Source organism: Trachypithecus francoisi, unplaced genomic scaffold (assembly GCF_009764315.1).
Source record: "Trachypithecus francoisi isolate TF-2019V2 unplaced genomic scaffold, Tfra_2.0 Lachesis_group10, whole genome shotgun sequence".
NCBI classification, from domain to species: Eukaryota; Metazoa; Chordata; class Mammalia; order Primates; family Cercopithecidae; genus Trachypithecus; species Trachypithecus francoisi.
Window position 1 is genome coordinate 96,772,240 of NW_022681455.1, and position 20,728 is coordinate 96,792,967.

Consider the following 20,728-nt stretch of genomic DNA (forward strand, 5'->3'; position numbering starts at 1 on the left):
CCCCCATGATTCAACTACCTCCCACTGGGTACCTCCCACAACACATGGGAATTCAAGAGGAGATGTGGGTGGGGACACAGTCAAACCATATCAGCATTTAACCAAGGAAGTTATGAACTTATGTCTACATAAAAACCTGTACACAGATGTTTATAGCACCTTTATTCATAACTGCCAAAACCTGGAAGCAACCAAGATGTCCTTAAGTAAGTGAATGAATTAACATATTGTGGTATATTCAGACAATGGAATATTATTTAGTGCTAACAAGAAATGAACTATCAATCCCTTAAAGATATAAAGGAAACATACATGCAAATAATTAAGTGAAAGAAGCCATCTGAAAGGCTACATACTGCAGGATTCCAACTGTATGACATTCTGGAATAGGCAAAGCTATGACAATAGTAAAAAGATCAGTGGTTGCTAGAGGCTAGGGGGAGGAAAGGAAAGACAGAGAGTGCATACAGAATCTTTAGGGCAATGAAAATACTCTATATCATGTGGATACATGTCACTATGTATTTGTCCAAACCTACAGAGGGAACACAAATGTAAACTATGGACTTTAGGTGATTATGATGTGCCAACACAGGTTTATCAACTGTACCAAATGTGCCCTCTGCTGAGGGATGTTGATAATGGGGAAGGCTGTGTGTGTGGGGGCACAGGAGGTATACAGGAAATCTCTGTACCTTCTTAATTTTGCTGTAAGCCTAAAACTGCTCTAAAAAATTAGTCTTGAAAACAAAAAAGACTCATGAGTATTCAAAAGAATTAGAAGCAGGGTCTCAAAGAAATATATGCCTACTCATGTTCACAGTAGCATTATTCACAATAGCTAAAATGTGGAAGCAATGCAAGTGTCCATCGACAGATTAATAGATAAATAAAACATGGTATATACATATAATGAAGTATTACTCAACCTTAAAAAGGAAGAAAATTCTGATCCGTGCTACAACATGAATCACGATGACATTATGCTAAGTGAAATAAGCCAGTCACAAAATGACAGATACGGTATAATTCTACGTATATGAGGTACCTAGGTAGTTAAACTCATACAGAAAGTAAGTAGCATAATGGTTGCCAAAGGCTAGAGGGAGGGGAGAATTAGTAGTTAACTGTTTAATGGGTATAGAGCAAGGGTATCCAATATTTTGGCTTCCGTGGGCCACATTGGAAGAATTGTCTTGAGCCACACATACAATATACTAACACTAACGATAGCTGATGAGCTAAAAGAAAAAAAAAAAAAAAAGGCAAAAAAACTCATAGTTTTAAGAAAGTTTACAAATTTGTGTTGGGCTGCATTCAAAGCTGTCCTGGGCCACATGCAGCCCACAGGTTGGACAGGCTTGGTATAGGGTTTTGATTGTGCAAAATGAAAAGAGTTATGCAGATGGACAGTGGTGACAGTTGCACAATGTGAATATACCACTGAAATGTACATCTGAAAAATATTAAAATAGTAGATATAACGTACTTCACCAAAATAGAAAAATAAAAAAAAAAAATTCACTTTCTTAATCTTGTCTGTCAGAAAAATAGTATGTACTAGCATTGGCTTGTATGTGCCTATAAGCCTTCTGGAGCAACATAATACATAAGAAACTAACCCAGGCTGTTAAGGGGACATAGAAGCTGGGCACATGGGAAAAAGATGGGAGCATGACTTCACTGTATACTCCTCTCTAGGTTCTGAACTTGTAAATAAATGATCTATTCAAAAATCTTAAACAAATGAAACACTCCCCTGGATGCCACACCCCTATCAAGCTACCACCTCTATGCTCTGTGTCCTTCTTCATAACATACTTCCTGGTATGGTCTATTTCTTCAGCTCCCATTCATTTCAATCTACCACAATCTAGTGTCCAACCCCTTAGGCCATGAAAAGTGCTGGTTCTTTTTCCAGCTAATCAATCACTCCCACTCTGCCAAATCCAATATGCACTTCTATGAGTTCATCTTATAAGAATTCCACACGCTTGACTCTTCCCTCCTGAAAACCCAACTCCTCTGTGCTGTGCTGCCACCTTCTCCTGGTCTTTTCCCTCTCCACCAGCTGTCATGGCTCCTCCCTCTGCCAGACCTCTGAACATGGCAGGACCTAGAGCTCAGATGTTAGCCCTCTTCTCTTTGCCCCTGCTTTAGATGTCACCTCCAGGCTTCAATCTCCCAAATGTGCATCTCTCGCTTGATCTACTCACTGAGGTCTAGAACTGCCTACAGAGCATCGCAGACTTACCCAAACAGAACACGGTGACCCATCCTCATGCCTGTTCCTCCCGAGTCTTCCCATCTCAGTACATGGTACCACTGTCAACTCAGCTGCTTAATTCAAACCCAACAAAGCAGCTTCCATTCCGCCACTTCTCTCATCCCCCATATCCAACCAAAGCACCAAGTCCCGCCAGCTCATCTTATAAAACTGTCCTAAACCTGCCACTTCTTTTCACCTGTATTACCAATACCCCTGTCCAAGCCCCTATGTGAGTTTGCCTTGACTACTGCAGCAACATCCTAATTGCTGGTCCTGTTGCTTCCATTTCTGACCTTCTATAATTCATCCTCCTCCCAGAAGCAAAATCATTCTGTTAAATGTCCTGTCAGTCCCCTGGTGGTGGTGGTGGGGTCTGTAAGAAGCTTTGAATGGCCTTCTAATACTTTTACAAGATCTAAATTTGCCTGTGGCCTGTAAGACCCTGCATGTTCTGGCTCTGAAATCTCAATTTATATCACAGTCTTGCTTCCCCACTTGCTAGGCCCCAACCATAATGACCTTTCTCAGTTCCCAGCACTTTCTCATGTCATAGCCTTTGCACCTACTGTTTCCACTGCCTCCTCCCCCGATCCAGCTCCATCTCATCCTTCCTGTTTTAGCATACATATTACCCCTCAAAGAGAACATCTCCAAATGCCTCCTCTAAAATGCTTCCTCTGCCTCTACCCACCCACTCCACCACACTGCCTACCTTACTGCTACCAGAACACTCATCACCATCAGCAGTCATCTTATTTATATTTATGACCTGTCTCCCCAGTTAGTATCTACCCTACTTGAGAGTAAGACTTGTGTCTACCTTACTGACACTGCAGGTGCTATGCTCGCCACAGTGCCTGTCTCAGGAACAGGCTCTCAGTTCAAATTTGTTCACTCAGTCAATAAGGATTAACTAATGAATGAACCAATGACCTTCCAAAGCACTGGCCGGGCTTATCCAGGTCAGCCAGAGGCCCTAATCCAAGCAGGACTAAGGTGGTTTGCACTGGATTTGCACTGGTTTGCACATGTTTCTCCATCATTGTAAAATAATAATAACACATTGCTTTGGAAAAATACAAAGAAACTTGAAGTATTCAAACAATATCCTTGAGCCAACAACACGCCTCAACATTTCAAGGCATATACACACGTGCATGCATACATACACACACACACACACACACACACACACAAATTTTTGGAGGCGAGGGAGGAAAAGATGGGGAACAAAAACACACATTTGGTGAGCCTCATACAATTTTTTTTTTTTTTTTTGAGACAGAGTTTCACTCTTGTTGCCCAGGCTGGAGTGTAATGGCATGATCTTGGCTCACTGCTACCTCCGTCTCCCGGGTTCAAGCGATTCTCCTGCCTCAGCCTCCCAAGTAGCTGGGATTACAGGTGCATGCCAACATGCCCAGCAAATTTTTGTATTTTTAGTAGAGACAGGGTTTCACTATATGGGCCAGGCTGGTCTCGAACTCCTGACCTCACATGATCCACCTGCCTCAGCCTCCCAAAGTGCTGGGATTACAGGCGTGAGCCACCATGCCCAGTCTCTTTGCTTTTTTTAGAGATGGGGTCTCACTCTGTCACCCAAGCTGGAGTGCAATGGTGTGAGTACAGCTCACTGCAGCCTCAAACTCCTGGACAATCAAGCCATCTGCCTGCCTCAGGCTCACAAAGCTCTGGGATTACAGGAGTCAGCCACAGTGCCCAGCCTTGTAAAATTTTTAATGCAAGGCACATCATTCACTCCAGTCGATAATTCCCCAAAATATTTTGGCTAAAGGCTATATGCAGTGGCTCACGTCTGTAATCCGAGCATTCTGGGAGGCCAAGGCGGACGGATCACTTGAGGCCAGGAGTTCGAGACCAGCCTGGTCAACACGGTGAAACCTCGTCTCTATAAAAATTAGCCAGGCATGGTGGTCCATGCCTATAATCCCAGCTACTCAGGAGGCTGAGGCAGGAGAATTGCTTGAACTCAGGAAGTAGAAGGTACAGTAAGCCAGACTGCACCACTGCACTCCAGCCTGGGCAATGAAGGAAGATCCTGTCTCCAGGAAAAAAAAAAAAATTTTTTTTTTTTTTTGGCTAAAATCGAAGGAGTCCCAAGGTAGGCCTAGATTACAACAGAGTAAACCTAGTAGTGTTCAGAAAAGGTTAGATTATTCACCAAAGAAATAAAATGAAAGTTTCAAAATTTAAAACACAGGAATGTAAACAGTCCCAGTAAATAAAAAGAAGCCCCTAAAATTCCTTCTATTCTGCCAGAGCAGAGTAAGACCAACAAGGTCATATACCCAGCACACACGCTCTAGCTGTTCCTTCCCTCCTAATTCCTAGTGATCCTCTTAAAGCAGCTAGCAGGCCTTACCATTGCATTGAGCTGGGAGTTGCTGGCCTGTGTAATGCCAAGAATGTTGGTGGTGTGCATCACTTCAACCGAAAAACTTGGCAGCCAGCTCGCAATCCGAGACCCTGAAACAAACAAGAATCCAGCATAAATTTCAGAGCCCTGACTCTTTCCCCATCATCTGCTCTCACAGCAGCCACTGTAATGGCTGGTGTTCACTGAGGGCTTCCTATATGGCAGGCCTCTCATGCCAAGTGTTCCACGTGAACTAGCTCATTTAATCCTCACTACATCCCACATGGTACCTCCTATTATCATTCTCATAGTATCCTTCTCAAAGATACAGCACTAATACCCTTGGTCTTTGGTCTCTGAGGCACTTAGAAGTTAGCGGACTTGTCCAAGATCACACAGTTTAACTATGATGGCTAAGATGTGAAGCCAGACAGGCAAGCTCTAGAACCCTTCACTGCTGAGCAATCCTGCTTTCCAGCGGGGCTGGATGCAGCCCAGCCCAGAACCCTCACACGCTCAGCCTGGGAGATGAAGAAGCTTTTCAAGTCTCTAAGCTTCTATAACACATGAGCTTTGGCTCCTCTCTTTCACGAGCTACACAAATGACTATTCATTTGGAGGCATTTTCACATTTACTTTCAGGAAGTATTTTTTCTTTAATCTTAAAAGCCTTGGTTTTCTGATTCAAAATTCTTTTTAAATCGTGCTATTCTACAACACAGGCTTGTAGACTAACAGCACCAAAAAGTCTGCTACTTCTGTTATTTCCCAAGAAAACAGGAGCCCAAGATACAACAGCACCAAGAATAAGCTGTAAAACAACCCAATATCAAGCTACACGTTTAAGGCTGCTTTTCATTCCTTCACAAAGAAACCCTGATGCATGGAATAGAAAATCAAGTGTGGCCAGGTGCAGTGGCTCACACTTGTAATCCCAACACTTGCGGGAGGCTGAGGCAGACAAATCACAAGGTCAGGAGATCGAGACCATCCTGGCCAGAACGGTAAAACCCCGTCTCTACTAAAAATACAAAAATTAGCCAGGCATGGTGGCACGTGCCTGTAATCCCGGCTACTCGGGAGGCTGAGGCAGGAGAATCGCCTAAACCAGGGAATCGGAGGTTGCAGTGAGCTGAGATCACGCCACTGCACTCCAGCCTGGAGACAGGGTAAGACTCCGTCTCAAAAAAAAAAAAGAAAGAAAGAAATCAAGTGGAATGGCCATCTCAAAGGTCTTGAGATGGGTACAAACAAAATGTACCCATTTAAGAAATGGATACTTATTTCATGTACTAACTAGGGAGAAATAAAGTTGAGTTTATCTATTTTGACTAAATTTTTAGTAGTCATAATTCATAAAATAATGGATTGGATAGCCAGGTCTCATCTCCAATATTGCTAGTATATTTCAGAAGTTTTACCTGGAAGAGCCCTTCATTCACAGCCACCAAACCAGGCCCCCTAAACCCCTCTAACATTCTGGGCCTAGCCAGCCAAGTAGCCCCACCTACTCTTCTGGAAGATATGACTCTACTCCCTCTGGTCCTTTCTTTGAGGGATTTCACCAACATGACACCATCCCCACTGTACCCCATTCTTGAAACTCAAATTGGGGATGTGACTAGCACTACTGCTAACAAAATTCCAGGGATGCTTGTGTTATAGTAATAATTATAAACATGAACTCACAGAATTTAGCGGTACTGGACTGTTGAAAATCAACAGCAGCTTAATGTGAATTAAAGAAGGATGATCAACCAGACCCTGATATGTCACAGTCTTAGAATTTTAAGTGTGGTTTTCATTACAACTCCTTTTCACACTGCTGGGAGGCAGAATATTTATATTTTATGGACAAAGCAACAGGGTTCCAGCTCGGATTCTGCCTGTGGTACTCACTAGAAAGGCTTCTCAATGATCCTTCGTTATATGCTTAAATGCTACACAAATGCAAAACATTATTAGCAAAGGTGAACTATTGAGCTAATTAAGTGTGCTCCTTGAAGGCATGGTTGATTCAGTTTTACTTCTCCACCCTCCTGCCCCACCCTGCCCATACTGACATGGAATCAGGCAAAATGCCTGGCACCCCTGTTTGTTCTATCTCTATCCATCCATCTATCCATCCATCCCACCTAAATGCTTTCAATTAAAATTGAAATACAGTCAGTGCATAGCTTAACAACAGGGACATGTCCTGAGAAATGTGTTGTTAGGTGATTTCATCGTTGTGCAAACATCATAGAGTGTATTTACATAAACCTAGATGATATAACTTACCATACGCCCAGGCTATACGATATAGTCTATTGCTCTAGGCTACAATCCTGTACAGCATGTCACTGTACTGGAGGCAGTTGTAACACAGTGCTAAGTATTTGTGTATCTAAACATATCTAATAGAAAACATGTAGTAAAAATATGGTACAAAAAAACACAAAAAAGTACACCTGCATAGGGCACTTATCAGGAATGAAGCTTGCAGGATTAAGGCTGCTCTAGGTGAGCCAGTGAGTGGTGAAATGTGAAGACCTAGGACATTACTGTGTGCTCCTGTAGACTTTATAAACACCGTACACTTAGGCTACACTAAATTCATGACAAAATGTTTCTTTCTTCAATAAATTAAATTTAGCTTACTATAAGTTTTTTACTTCATAAACTTAATTTTTTTTTAACTTTTTGACTCTTGTAGTAACACTTAGCTTAAAATCTAAACACCCTGTACAGCTGTTAAAAATATTTTCTTTTTTATTCTGCAAGAGTTTTTCTATTTCTAAAAGTTTTAATTTTACTTTTTAAATGTTTTTGGCTAAAAACTAAGATACAAACACACACACTAGCCTAAGCCTACACAGGCCAGAAGTATCAGTATCACCGTGGTCCACCTCCACCTCTTGTACCACTGGAACGTCTTCAGGGGCAGTAACACGCATGGAGCTGTCATCTTCTAGAATAACAATACCTTATTCTGGAACCTCCTGAAGGACCTGCCTGAGGCTGTTTTACAGTAAATTTTTTTTGTATGTAAGTATGAGTACACTTTAAAATAATGATAAAAATTGTAGTAAATACTAGGCCACAGGAATTTTTTAGGTCCATTATCATCTTATGGGACCACTGCCGTATATGCGGTTTGTCATGGACTGAAATGTCGTTATGGGGCACATGACTGTATAATATTAAATTGGTCTGTACAGGGCAATTTATAATTAAAATAGTATCTGCCTAGGGGAGAACATCCCTTAGGTATAGTTTTAGAGGTTGAAACCAACTAACCATCGAAATGGAAGAAGTGATTGTGTTGGTTTAAGCGAGGTCTCCCTTCGGCTGCTGCTACAGGAACCAAATTCTCATCCAAATTCTCTCCTTGATGGTCTTCCCTGACACGATTATTGTCGGCAATATTAAGAGACATTCTGCATGTTGGACAGGAGGTGTCTTGTTCTAGCCAGGAACGAAGACAGGAGCTACCAAAAAGTCCAAAAGAACATACATCAGCATCCTCAATTGTTCCTTAGCATACTTTGTGAGAATTCACCCAGAAGTACTCTGGATCTATCAAATGTGCTGCAATTTGATTTTCTCTCCACCACTAGTAAGATTTAAGTGTTGAGAAGCATTTACGGACATTACCTCTTTGCCATGCTTCACTTTAATACACTTCCAGCGTGTCCTGCTGGGAACATGAATCCTTTACCATATGAAGTCATCTACCAAGCTCCTGGTTGCGACCCCTTTTCAGTGGGACTTCCTAGCATGGTTCACCATCTTCTCATCCAACTCTATTTGGCTACTTCAAAATCCATGTGGCTGAATCATCCAACACCCTGGCCTCTCATATCCTTGAGTCCTCCACTCTGACGCTCACGTCTTTCACTCTGCTTTAGCTACCACTAGCACAGTCATAGCCTTGGCCTTGTCTTCAAAATCTTGATGTCAAAAATCTCACTCATTCACTCAAGCTCCTCTCCTTCCAACTCACTTATCTGGCACCAAACTTGCTAAGACCTCCCATCTGCTTTTTCCTCAAGCATGACAGCCCTACAGGTCCTTACCTCCCTGTTCCCCTGGCTCACCTGTAACCTCTCCTCTCCATTCACCACCTCAACCTCCTCCACCCTCTTCTCTTTGCATGCTGCTTTCCCAACAAGGCTGAAGCTTCTTTTGCCCTCTCTCAGGAGATGATAATGCCTTAATTATGGTAGACACTCAGTAAATACTTGAGGTATCCATTAAAGGAAAGGATACTAGAGTAAGAAGCAGAAAATGTGAGATCAGTCCCAATTCTCCCTCTAACTAGCTGTGTGATCCAGGCAAACCCTTCAGCCTCTCTTGACTAGTCCTCTCCACTAAAGAATGAGACGGCTGGATGAATTAATCTCCAAGGTCCCTCCCATTTTATGAGAATTTGTTATCTTTCTCTAAGGGCGCAAGTAGGCACTCAATAAAAATGCTGTATCTTCTTTTAAATATCTATGAACATGTGTAGACATAAAGTTATAAAGGAAAACCTCACCATAATACGATAATCCTCAGTCTCCAGCAACCAAATGGTACATAAGTAACAGGAGTTTCCTAGAGGCCAAGATGGAGCTACTTCTTACTCACTCCGTGTCATGAGAGTGTGTGACAGTCATGTTCCAAAATAATGTCATCTGTCTGTATGTATATACCCAACTCTATCGTATTTTGCAATAATTAAATACCTATAATTTGTCTGTGATAATTTAGTCAAATAAGTGATTTTTTTTAAGTCCACTTCTCCTAGTGACACCCTGAAATCACACCACTAGTAGAATAACATTAGCCTTGCGGGGGATTACAAAAGTATGCAAGATCCTTGCCTTCCAATAACGCTACACTGTGACATACTTTTTATAAGCAAATCTAAATTTATTTCACGGAGTGCAAAATCCTCCCACATTAAATATAACAGCCTAAAAACTCCAAGGTGAGTACAACTAGTTAGACATAGTTTTCTGTTTTAAAAAAAAATGCTAGAGTTCCTTAACTGAGAGAAATCAAACTTTAGAGAGAAAACGGATCTATTCACTGGACTCTGAAATGTTGCAAAAATATCCTCTATAGCAACAAATTATCTAGCTATTGTGTCTGCAAGAGTATAGGCATTACCTTTATCACAAATTAAAATGAATTTGCCTTAGATTCTCAGCACACAATCATTCCCAAAGCTACAAAGTAAAGCCAATCAAGAGCACATCCTAACAACTATTTGTTCACTCAACCTGAGGCAGATAAGTGTTTTAAAATTAAATCCTAACTCTTAAGCAACCACTGAGTAAAGAAGGAATCACTTGGGAAATGAGACACTTTGAGACAAATGAAAACAAAACCACAACATATCCAAACTTATGAGATGCAGCGGAAGCAATGCTCAGAGGCCAATTTGTAGCAGAAAATGCCTAAAAAGAAGAAAGCTCTCACGTCAAAAACCTAACTTTATGCCTATAGAACCAGAAAAATAGCAAACTAAACCCAAAGCCAACAGAGGTATCTAGAGTAATTCATAGAGACAAAATATAGAATGGTGGTTGCCAAGGGCTTCGGGAGAAACAGAGAGGGACTTGCTGTATACTGGAGACAATTTCAGTTTCATAAGATGAAAAAGTTCTGGAGATAGATGGTGATGAAGGTTGTACAACAATATGGCTGTACTCCATGCCACCAGACCATATACTTAAAAATAGCTAATGGTAAATTTTTTGTTATATTTTACCAGAATAAAAAAACTATATTTAAGAATTATTACTAAAAAACAAAACAAAATTCACCATAATGAGATAACACTTCACACCCACAAGAATGGCTATAATAACAAAAATAGAAAATGACAAGTGTTGGCAAGATTTATGAAGAAATTAGACCCCTCAGGTATTGTTGGTGGGAATATCAAGTGGTACAGCTGCTGTAGAAAACAGTTTGGCATTTCCTCAAAAGTTAAACAGAATTATCACGTGATCCAGAAATTCCACTCCTAGGCATATACCCAAAAGAAATGGGAACAAGTCCTCAAACAGATACTTCTCACAAGCACATGTTCCTACCAGCATTATTCACAACAGTCAAAATGTGGAAACAACCCAAATGTCCACTAATGGATGAATGGATAAACTAATTGTTTAATTTATAAAATTACTTAAATTCACCCATAAAAGTAATGAAGTACTGATACATGCTACAACTTGGATGACCTCAAAAAACACTAAGCAAAAGACGTCAGTCACAAAAAGTCATGTTATACGATTCCTTTATATGAAATGCCCAGAATAGGTAAATCCATAGAGACAGAAAGTTGATTAGTGGTTGCCTGGCGATGGAGAAGGAAGGAATGAAGAGTGCTTACTTAGTGACTATGAGGTGCTATTGTGGAGTGATAAAAAGGTTTTGAAACTAGCGAGAAGGGTGGTTGCATAACATTGTGAACACATTAGCCACTGTACATTTTTAAATGATTAAATGTATATTATCTGAATTTTGTCTCAAAGAAATTAAATCATAAAATTAATCTAACCATATGCTTGAAGATACTATTTCTGAGCTAAAATAGAGTTATTCTGAGTTTATTCTTCTCAACTAGCCTCCAAACTCCTTAGGGGCTAACTGAAATAATTTTGAGAAATGTGTGCAAATTCCCTGGTCTTCCCAACCTCAACGAATGTGCACTGCTCTACACCCAACTGTCCAACCCGCAAACTAGGGAAACCCTGGCACCTCTTTCATTCCTCACTTTCCCTCGGCCGGTCTAGCACCACATCCTTCCTGATCCCCTCAAATCTGTCTTCTCACTAACTCTACTTCTACCACCAGAGTCCAAGTTACAAATTTTTTTTTTTTTTTTGAGACAGATTTTCATTCTTGTTGCCCAGGCTGGAGTACAATGGTGTGACCTCAGCTTACTGCAACCTCCACCTCCCAGGCTGAAGCAATTCTCCTGCCTCAGCCTCCCAAGTAGCTGGGATTACAGGCACCCGCCACCACGCCCAGCTAATTTTTTTGTATTTTTAGTAGAGGTGGGGTTTCACCATGTTGGTCAGGCTGGTTTCAAACTCCTGACCTTGGGTGATCCACCTGCCTCAGTGTCCCAAAGTGCTGGGATTACCCCTGAACCACTGCAGCCATTACTAACCAATCCCCCTGGATCTTTTCAAACAGCAAATCTTACCCGCCAATCCTTACTTAATGTTCAACAGCATCTCACCACTCCCAATGGTCCTCCAGACCCTGCCTATGTGTCTTCTGCCTCAGCAGACACCCCTGTCCTTTACTCTCTGGGATCGGCCACACAGCTTCTCTTTTAGTCTCTTCCATTTCTTCCTGCTGCACAGATGCACCCTCTCTCTCAAGTACCTAGTACCACCTGACCCCTCCTTTTGTTGACTTAACTCCTACTTATCCTCAAGAGTCAATTCCTTCAAGTTTGAGTTGGATTTTTTCATTACAAGCTCTCAAGAACCATGTTCCTTTGCTTTAAAGCACTTATCTCATTGATATTTTAAAATTCATAAATATGCCTGGTTCATTCACGTTTGAATCCTCCATTTGACTGTAAGCTACAGGAAAGCAATGACCACACTAGTCATTTTCATTTTATCCCCAGAGCCTAACACAGCACTCAGCACATTAAAAAAAAAAAAAAAAAAAAAATCTGTCAACAATGTGTTGAGTTACTGAGACTCTAGCTCCAAAACCCTATATGAAAAAGAAGAAGAAAAACCCTTTGAGACTCTAAAATAAAGAAAGGAAGATTAAAGATGCAGAGATCAGAACTTTCCCAATATGCAAAATTGAAAACACATGCAAAAGGCCAAGATACCTCAAGGTCCATCAACATCAAAACATCCAACTTATACACGCAGTCATTTATGTGAGACAGACAGAGTCCCAGTGACATCTTAGATCTACTTCCATCTGGAAGGATTACAGAAGAGACTATTTGTAATCCTTGATAACAGACACAGTTCTTCTGTGCTGTTTAGTGGTCCTGGTCTACTCCCCATCTCAATCCACTTCTCTGGTGAGATTTTAGGCTTCTTTTGGGCATATACAAAATGCAAAATTATATATTCTCTCTCTCCCAGTTAGATAATAAGCTGTCTGAAAATAAGGACTCCCCGCTAATCCTTTCTTTTAAATCTTACAGACATATTTGCTGTACTTCAGAGCTAAAATGGAGAAGAAATATGAAGACAGCTACCATACCCAGAAATTAAGATGGCAAACTATGGGTGGGAAACAGTCCTATGATGTAGGGAAGAGGCTAAGGAACAAAGAAGGACACCCAAGAGCTTCCCAGAACACGCAGTGCCAGCAGCAAGGCCAGGCTGAGGTAATGTCCCCACTCCTCCACTAGGATGAGTCTCAAGCCTGGGTACAAAAAGCACCCACACACCCTGGACAGAACACCCGTCCCACATGGCCCTTTACAAAGCTCCTACTTGTGGAAAAGATGTCCGCAGGGCAGTTTTCGCGCAGCCTGCATGGAGTCCCAACAGATGGCACAGTCGTCATTGTTGACAGCCAGCTCCTCTGGAGTTGCAACTGCAAACCTGTGGAAACAAAACAAGCCCAGCAGGAACCTCGGTCATTTCCACACACACACTAAACATCACTTGACAGACTGCACTTGTATCACAGCACAGTTACAGAGAAAGCGTGTTCAGCAAAACATTCTTGATAATCAAAAACATAATTTACCTTCAAAGCCCATTAAAAAGTGAGTGAGAAACTTATGCACAGGAACTTTGTCTAAATAATGGCTGCTAGGCCAAGTGCGGTGGCTCATACCTGTAATCCTAGCACTTTGGGAGGCTGAGGCAGGAGGATCATGAGGTCAGGAGTTCAAGACCAGCCTAACCAACATGGTGAAACCTCGTCTCTACTAAAAACGCAAAAATTTGCCGGGTGTGGTGGCGGGCGTCTGTAATCCCAGCTACTCAGGAGGCTGAGGTAGGATAATCGCTTCAACCCAGGAGGCGGAGGTTGCAGTGAGCCGAGATTACGCCACTCACTGCATTCCAGCCTGGTGACAGCGCGAGACGACGTCTCCAAAATAGTAATAATAACAATGACTGCTGTTAGTGAAGATCTCGGAGAACACATCCAGACAAATCAGAGAAGTAAGGCCCCCAGAGATCCAATCTGTGTTCCTGGCCACAAAGAAGTGATCCAGGCTGTCCCCCTGGGCACAAAGAGGATACCCATTAATCTTGCACCTCCAGGCGTGGTTTAGCCTTAGCTTGGCAAAAGAGTGCCTCCTTCAATGAGGTTAAGTATGTGTGTGTAAACATGCATATGCAGAGAATAACTGAGACCCACTTTCAGGAAATGAGCAGGGCAGAAGCCCAATGAAGCGTCTATTTGATAATAATGACAATAAAATCATGACGAATAAGAGCCTAATACTGAGCACTATGTGCCCAGTACCCTTCTAAATACATGAATTATCTCACCAAATTCTCCCAAAAGTTCAGGCAGAAGGTTCTGTTTTCATCCCTAATTTAGAGATGAAGTAAACTGCCCCAAATCACCCAGCACCTAAGCGGGGCTTCACACCTGGGCAGTCTGACTCCAGAGCCTCTCCTCTCCACCACTCTGTTAGCAGTTTACAAACATACATTCTGACATACTCTGGAATCTGTTGTTATTAAAAAGCTAAAATGAGTAAACTTAGGCAACATCAACTTGTGCTTCCTCACCTGGCCTCCATGTTCCCAACCACACGCAGATAGTTCTTGTGCCGACGAATTCGACGCTGCACCTCATGAAATAGGTAACGAAGCTGCATAAAGATGACCAGGCTAGCCATGGATAACCAGATGTTGCCAAATAACTTAGAAAGAAAAAGAATAAAATACACAGTAAAAGTGAACGTGAACTTGCTAGTGATGAAGGCTCAGTATGCAGCAGAAGCTCTTCACTGTTGGTGATGGTGAACTGCAATATTTTTCAGAAAGGAAATACACAGATGTATCTCATTACTCTTAAACAAGGCACATCCTCATCTGCCTAGGTGCTCCACTGCCAGTCATCTTTCCTGAGAAGCTCATCAGAAATGGAAAAGCTTTATGCAAAAAGATGTCTATCCATGAAATTATAAAAGAGAAAATATGAAAATGAACAAAATGCCCAGCAGAAGAACAGTTAGGTTGTAAACTCATATAATGTAAAATTATATACTCATTAATTACATTTATTTATACTATACAACTACATATTACGCTATTATATTTGTATATATAACAGTTCTGAAGGTCAATTATGGGAAGACAGTATTAGATAAATAAAAAAAGCAAGATATAACGATCTTTATCAAACTAATACATGATAAAAAATATGTAAAAACGTGAAATAGCAAATAACCGAATATAATCTAAATAACCCACTGTAAGATGTGGCTTATTAAATCATGGTACAGCTATCTGAAGACATTTTTATCCTGAAAGTATTAAAATGGCTTAGAAGAACTGATGCTAGCATAGGAAAATGTTCATAATACATTAGTTTTTTTAAAAACTATATGTCTATATGTCTAAAATATGATCTCAATTTATGAAGGTATGTACTCAAATACATAAAAAGAAGCAGTTAAAACACAACAAAATCTTCAGGAAACAAGCATGAGGAAAAAAATTAAAATTTAAAAAAAGAAGACAAAAAAATCTTAACAGTTATCTTTGGCCATTTGTCCCCTTTTTGAGGGGGGAGGGAGGCTTTTTTTTTTTTTTGAGATAGAGTCTCACCCTGTCGCCCAGGCTAGAGTGCAGTGGTGCGATCTCAGCTCTCTGCAACCTTCATCTCCCAGGTTCAAGCAATTCTCTGCCTCAGCCTCCCCAATAGCTGGGATTATAGGCGTCAGCCACCACGTCCGGCCGAGCCTCTTTTTTTAAAAAAAAGAATTACAGGCTTTCTTTAAAAAGTATGTTTTCAAAGTTTCTTTCAAAAAGCAGACTTAGAAATGTGCCCTGTCTAGCCCAATAATTTTTAAATGCTACTTACTAGCTTATAATTTAAATAAACTGCCCACCAACTATTTTAATTCTTACCATTATTAGATCACTGAAAGGCCAACCAATGAAGCAGATCTATGACACTGTAACTTCTAATATATCAAAGTAAAATGTAAACAATGATGGTAGTAGGAATGTAGGAATTAAGTATAAAGACTTTTTTAAATTACAAAGATGGAAAATGTATGAATCCATGAAGTAGCTAACACTGCAGGAATTCCCATTACCACCTACAAAGTAACTGCTAAATATTTAAAGCCATAGAAACTGGGGAAAGGCAGCTTCTTAGAGTCATGCTAAAAGAATAGTCTATTGACTTGGTCAGCAGAGTTAACTAAGTCTCCCAGGACAACAAACATCTCCTGAGTTAGGCACCAGCCAAAGCAATTCCACGGCACTGCCTTACACCCAGTGGCAAAAAGAGGGAGGTTTGCAGCCACATTCATTTTTAGTCTTTTAAGTAGTCCATCTGCATCTTATTCCTAAAGTTTCATTTTTTAATGAAGAAACCATTACTGTTCCTGATTCTGAAAGGCTTGCCCTCTGTTAGAGCTTCTTCTGAGGAAACTTACCAACATGTGAATATGGTGCATGAGGTCCAGGGACAGGAGAGTGAGCTCCATAACGAAGTCTGTGTAATAGACGTATGTCCCCTTTCCTTCCCACGTCCCTTCGTGGTTGAGGTCCCAGAGGTGAATTACGTATCTGTAATGAAGAGAGAAAACACCTTAGTAATTTACTGTTACAACTGAATTTGGTTTAACCATATTGTAATTTAGTCAGATTTTTATATATTTCATACTTGCTACATCTTAAAATCAACTGTATGAGTAGGCCTCAATCACCTCCCTCTCCAGTTTCACTCACCGTAAAATCACATGCGCAGTCCTCACTGTCACAAGAAGAGACTATAAAAAACGATATTTTCTTTTTAGTAAAATTTAGCGTTGCTCAGACCAAACTTATTTTTATAAAATGATAAAAGACAAACATTTCTCAGTTCAATTAAAAAGCAGATTGTTCAAGTTTACCCATTATTTTCTCTGCTTCAAAGTTCCATAAAATATTTTTATGACATAGAAACTCAACTTTTATTGAGGAAAAGTTCTGTTAATAGGTGACAACCAATTACACCTATCCCCTGGGAATCCCCCTACAATCTTGAGGTTTATCCTGGTAGTTTGACCATCAATTCTATTTCACACAGCATTAAGTCACTATCACTGATTACTTAGAAGGGTGATGCTGTAACTCCAAGTATAGTTCAGGTACTGCTATCGTAGACATGAGGACCTGCTCTCTCCCTAGTGCTTTGTGCACTCCGTTTGTCCACCAGCAGAAAAAAGAATGAAAGCAATCAAAAGCAAAATAAGGCCAGCCACATTACACCTTTAATCCCAGCACTTTGGGAGACCAAGGCAGGAGGATTGCTCAAGCTCAGGAGTTCAAAACCAGCCTGGGCAACATGGTGAAATCCCATCTCTACAAAAAATACAAAATTAGATGGACATGGGGGAATGTGCCGGTAGTCCCAGTTACTTGGGAAGGTGAGGTGGGAGGATGGATTGAGCTTGGGAGCTGGAGGCTGCAGTAAGCAGAGATTGCACCACAGCACTCCAGCTTAGGTGACAGAGCCAGACCCCAGACTCTGTGAAAAGCAAAAGAAAGGAGAGGAGAGGGGAGGGGAGGGGAGGGGAGGGGAGGGGGGAGGGGAGGGGGAGGGGAGGGGAGGGGAGGGGAGGGGAGGGGAGAGGAGAGGGGAGGGGAGGGGAGGGGAGGGGGGAGGGGGGAGGGGGGAAGGAGAAAGGGGGAGGGGAGGGGCAGACAAAATAAGCCTCTGGTGGCTTTTTTTTTTTTTTTGTAGAGACAAGGTCTTTCTGTGTTGGCTAGGCTGGTCTTGAAGGGTATTTTTTTATTATAGAAATTGATGGCCAGGGCCGGGCGCGGTGGCTCAAGCCTGTAATCCCAGCACTTTGGGAGGCCGAGACGGGCGGATCACGAGGTCAGGAGATCGAGACCATCCTGGCTAACATGGTGAAACCCCATCTCTACTAAAAATACAAAAAACTAGCCGGGCGAGGTGGCGGGCACCTGTAGTCCCAGCTATTCCGGAGGCTGAGGCAGGAGAATGGCATAAACCCGGGAGGCGGAGCTTGCAGTGAGCTGAGATCCGGCCACTGCACTCCAGCCCGGGCGACAGAGCGAGACTCCGTCTCAAAAAAAAAAAAAAAAAAGAAATTGATGGCCAGGCACAGTGGCTAACACCTGTAATCTCAGCACTTTGGGAGGTCAAGGCAGGCCGATTGCTTGATCTCAGGAGTTCAAGACCAGCCTGGTAACATGGCAAAACTCTATCTCTACAAAAAAAAAATCAAAAATTGGCCTGGCATGGTGGTTCATGCCTGTGGCCCCAGCTAGTGGGGAGACTAAAAAGGGAGGATCACTTGAGTCCACAAGGTGGAAGTTGCAGTGAGCTGAGATCGCACCACTGCACTCCAGACTGGGCAACAGAGTGAGACCCTGTCTCAAAAAATATATATATTTTTTTCATTAAGAAAAAAGTCCTCTTAATCTAGTAGAATAAAACTATTACATTGTTTATGTTTTAGATTAAATTCCCATTTGTAAGTGAAAAACATTTTACAGGAGAAACATTATGAATATAAGAAATGATTTAGTTTAAAATATCAAATCTGTAATATGATAAATTATCTTAAAAGAATAAACAGTAACAAGCTAAAATAAAAGTATATACTATAGTATCATCTGACAGGCCTAAGTTAATTGGGTTTATTTTTAGGTATATCCTTTTCAAAGTTTGGACTAATATTAGTTGAAAGTTAGAGAACCAAAAAAAGGCAAATGTAAGTAGCATTCTAACTGTGCTTTGCAATATAATACACCTAAAGCAAATAAGTCAGTATAAATAGATGTTTCAACAGATTTTGTGTCAAGATGAAATATAGTTGCATATTTTTAAAATACAGAAAGTATTCACCTAAGATTACATATCCTAGTGTTTATATTAGGACTATTGTATTTTAATTATAATATTATAATATGATAATTAACATTATATATTTAAATGTTCCTTTTCTAATTTTACTTACACTACTAAATGTACTCCAAAATGAATGCTGTCAAACAGAAATAAACTTTAACTCTGCTCTACCAAATTCCCAATTAGTAGTTCAAATTTACTAAGTGTTTGATATTAGCCAATTAGCTTCAGTTTATCTAATATCTCATTTTTTAATTAATAATACTAATTATGGGTATTTTGCCTTTGGCCTAAGGAAAAAGCAAATACAGCCATTAAATATAAGGACATACAAAGAATTTTTATTTTATTTTATTTTATTTATTTATTTTTTTTTTTTTTTATTTTATTTTTTTTTTTTGAGACGGAGTCTCGCAGTCGCCCAGGCTGGAGTGCAGTGGCCGGATCTCAGCTCACTGCAAGCTCCGCCTCCCGGGTTTACGCCATTCTCCTGCCTCAGCCTCCCGAGTAGCTGGGACTACAGGCGCCCGCCACCTCGCCTGGCTAGTTTTTTCTATTTTTTAGTAGAGACGGGGTTTCGCCGTGTTAGCCAGGATGGTCTCGATCTCCTGACCTCGCGATCCACCCGTCTCGGCCTCCCAAAGTGCTGGGATTACAGGCTTGAGCCACCGCGCCCGGCCTATTTTATTTTTTTTGAGAGAGTCTCGCTCTGTCACCCAGGCTGGAGTGCAGTGGCGTGATCTTGGCTCACTGCAACCTCTTCCTCCTGGGTTCAAGCAATTCTCCTGCCTCAGCTTCCCAAGCACGTGGGACTACAGAGGTGCGCCACCACGCCCAACTGATTTTTTTTTTGTATTTTTAGTAGAGATGGGGTTTCACAATACTGGCCAGGCTGGAGAATTTTTATTTCTACTGAACAGAAATTGGTATTTTCAGAAAGGTTTAAAAGAGTAAAAAATTTTTAAATCTTAAAATATTCATGAATAGACCAGATTTTTCCTTCAAAATTTACATATTCATCATTTTGTAAAATCTTTATCCCCTATGTAAAGAAAGAATTACATAAAATACCACACAAAAGCATTCAGTACCAGTACCTAGCACACAAAAAGGAACTGAAATGCTTGTTAAAATGAAAGATCAAATATCCATCTGTCATTTCATGGGTGAAAATAACCTGTCAAACATCCAGCTTCCTTGAAAACAGACAGAAACACAATCTGAGAAAGTCCTGCGTCCAGCATCTCACCTCTGCAGCCATGAAAGCCAAGGTGTGCATTCCGTGGGTGTAGCCGGTGATGCAGCAGATGGCCGCCAGTCCACAGCAAGAAAGCAGCATGGCAACCAACAGGGACAGGACTCGACCGTGGCTGCTCATTGGCGTGGTGGGCGAGAAGGAAAGCTGAAATGCACACAGTGGGAAACTGCTCATTCTTCTTCATGGAAGTGTTCAACTTCACTGAGAAATTCAAGGTTAATCTTGGCTTCTCTACTTAGGGTTCTGTGCTAAGCACAGAAAAGCATCCCACTACTATACGGTCCTATTCTACAATAACCCAAATATGAGCATGAGCTGATATTTAGAGATCCTTGTCATTTAATATACTGAATATAACAATATGCATTATATTTTTATCCCTTACTCTCAAGGATCCTCCTAGCACTGGGATTATAAACCTCTAGAAGCAATGTTCCAAGGGTATACAACTCTCTCCTCTCACCTTCAAAAGGACTCAGGACAGTGCCTGTTCTGTTGTGTTTCTTTCTTAATCTTGCTTTAGTCCTCCTCTCTGAAACTGGCACTCCCAGTCTATTAGGGCTAGAACAACTGAAATGCAATCCAGGCGCAGATTTACCACTATTACAATGTGATGTCAGCACTATGCAAGGGGAGGCAACTGTCTGAAAAGAAGGCCTGGAGCTGCAACTCCTGAGGTCGCAGGCGGAGATTAAAAAAACCAGTTTGGGAGGTTAGAAGCTCCTGTTTGTGGCTTCAAATGAGGGTTGAATGTGAAAGAAATAAAGGTTTGAGAGCGAAATTAACTCACACC

General features: G+C 41.2%; 1 protein-coding gene across 4 annotated transcripts in view; it reads right to left on the minus strand.

The window, feature by feature from the left end:
- The window catches only part of AMFR (autocrine motility factor receptor), a 60,827-nt gene that overhangs the window by 21,701 nt on the left and 18,398 nt on the right, over nucleotides 1-20,728 (minus strand). For all 4 annotated transcript variants that reach the window (XM_033218444.1, XM_033218443.1, XM_033218445.1 and 1 more), the window contains exons 4-10: nucleotides 19,927-20,079; nucleotides 16,544-16,584; nucleotides 16,249-16,381; nucleotides 14,366-14,499; nucleotides 13,106-13,216; nucleotides 7,926-8,116; nucleotides 4,653-4,756 (exon numbers count right to left, since the gene is read on the minus strand). In XM_033218444.1, the coding sequence (XP_033074335.1) occupies nucleotides 4,653-4,756; nucleotides 7,926-8,116; nucleotides 13,106-13,216; nucleotides 14,366-14,499; nucleotides 16,249-16,381; nucleotides 16,544-16,584; nucleotides 19,927-20,079 (867 nt within the window). The remainder of the gene's footprint in view (nucleotides 1-4,652; nucleotides 4,757-7,925; nucleotides 8,117-13,105; nucleotides 13,217-14,365; nucleotides 14,500-16,248; nucleotides 16,382-16,543; nucleotides 16,585-19,926; nucleotides 20,080-20,728) is intronic.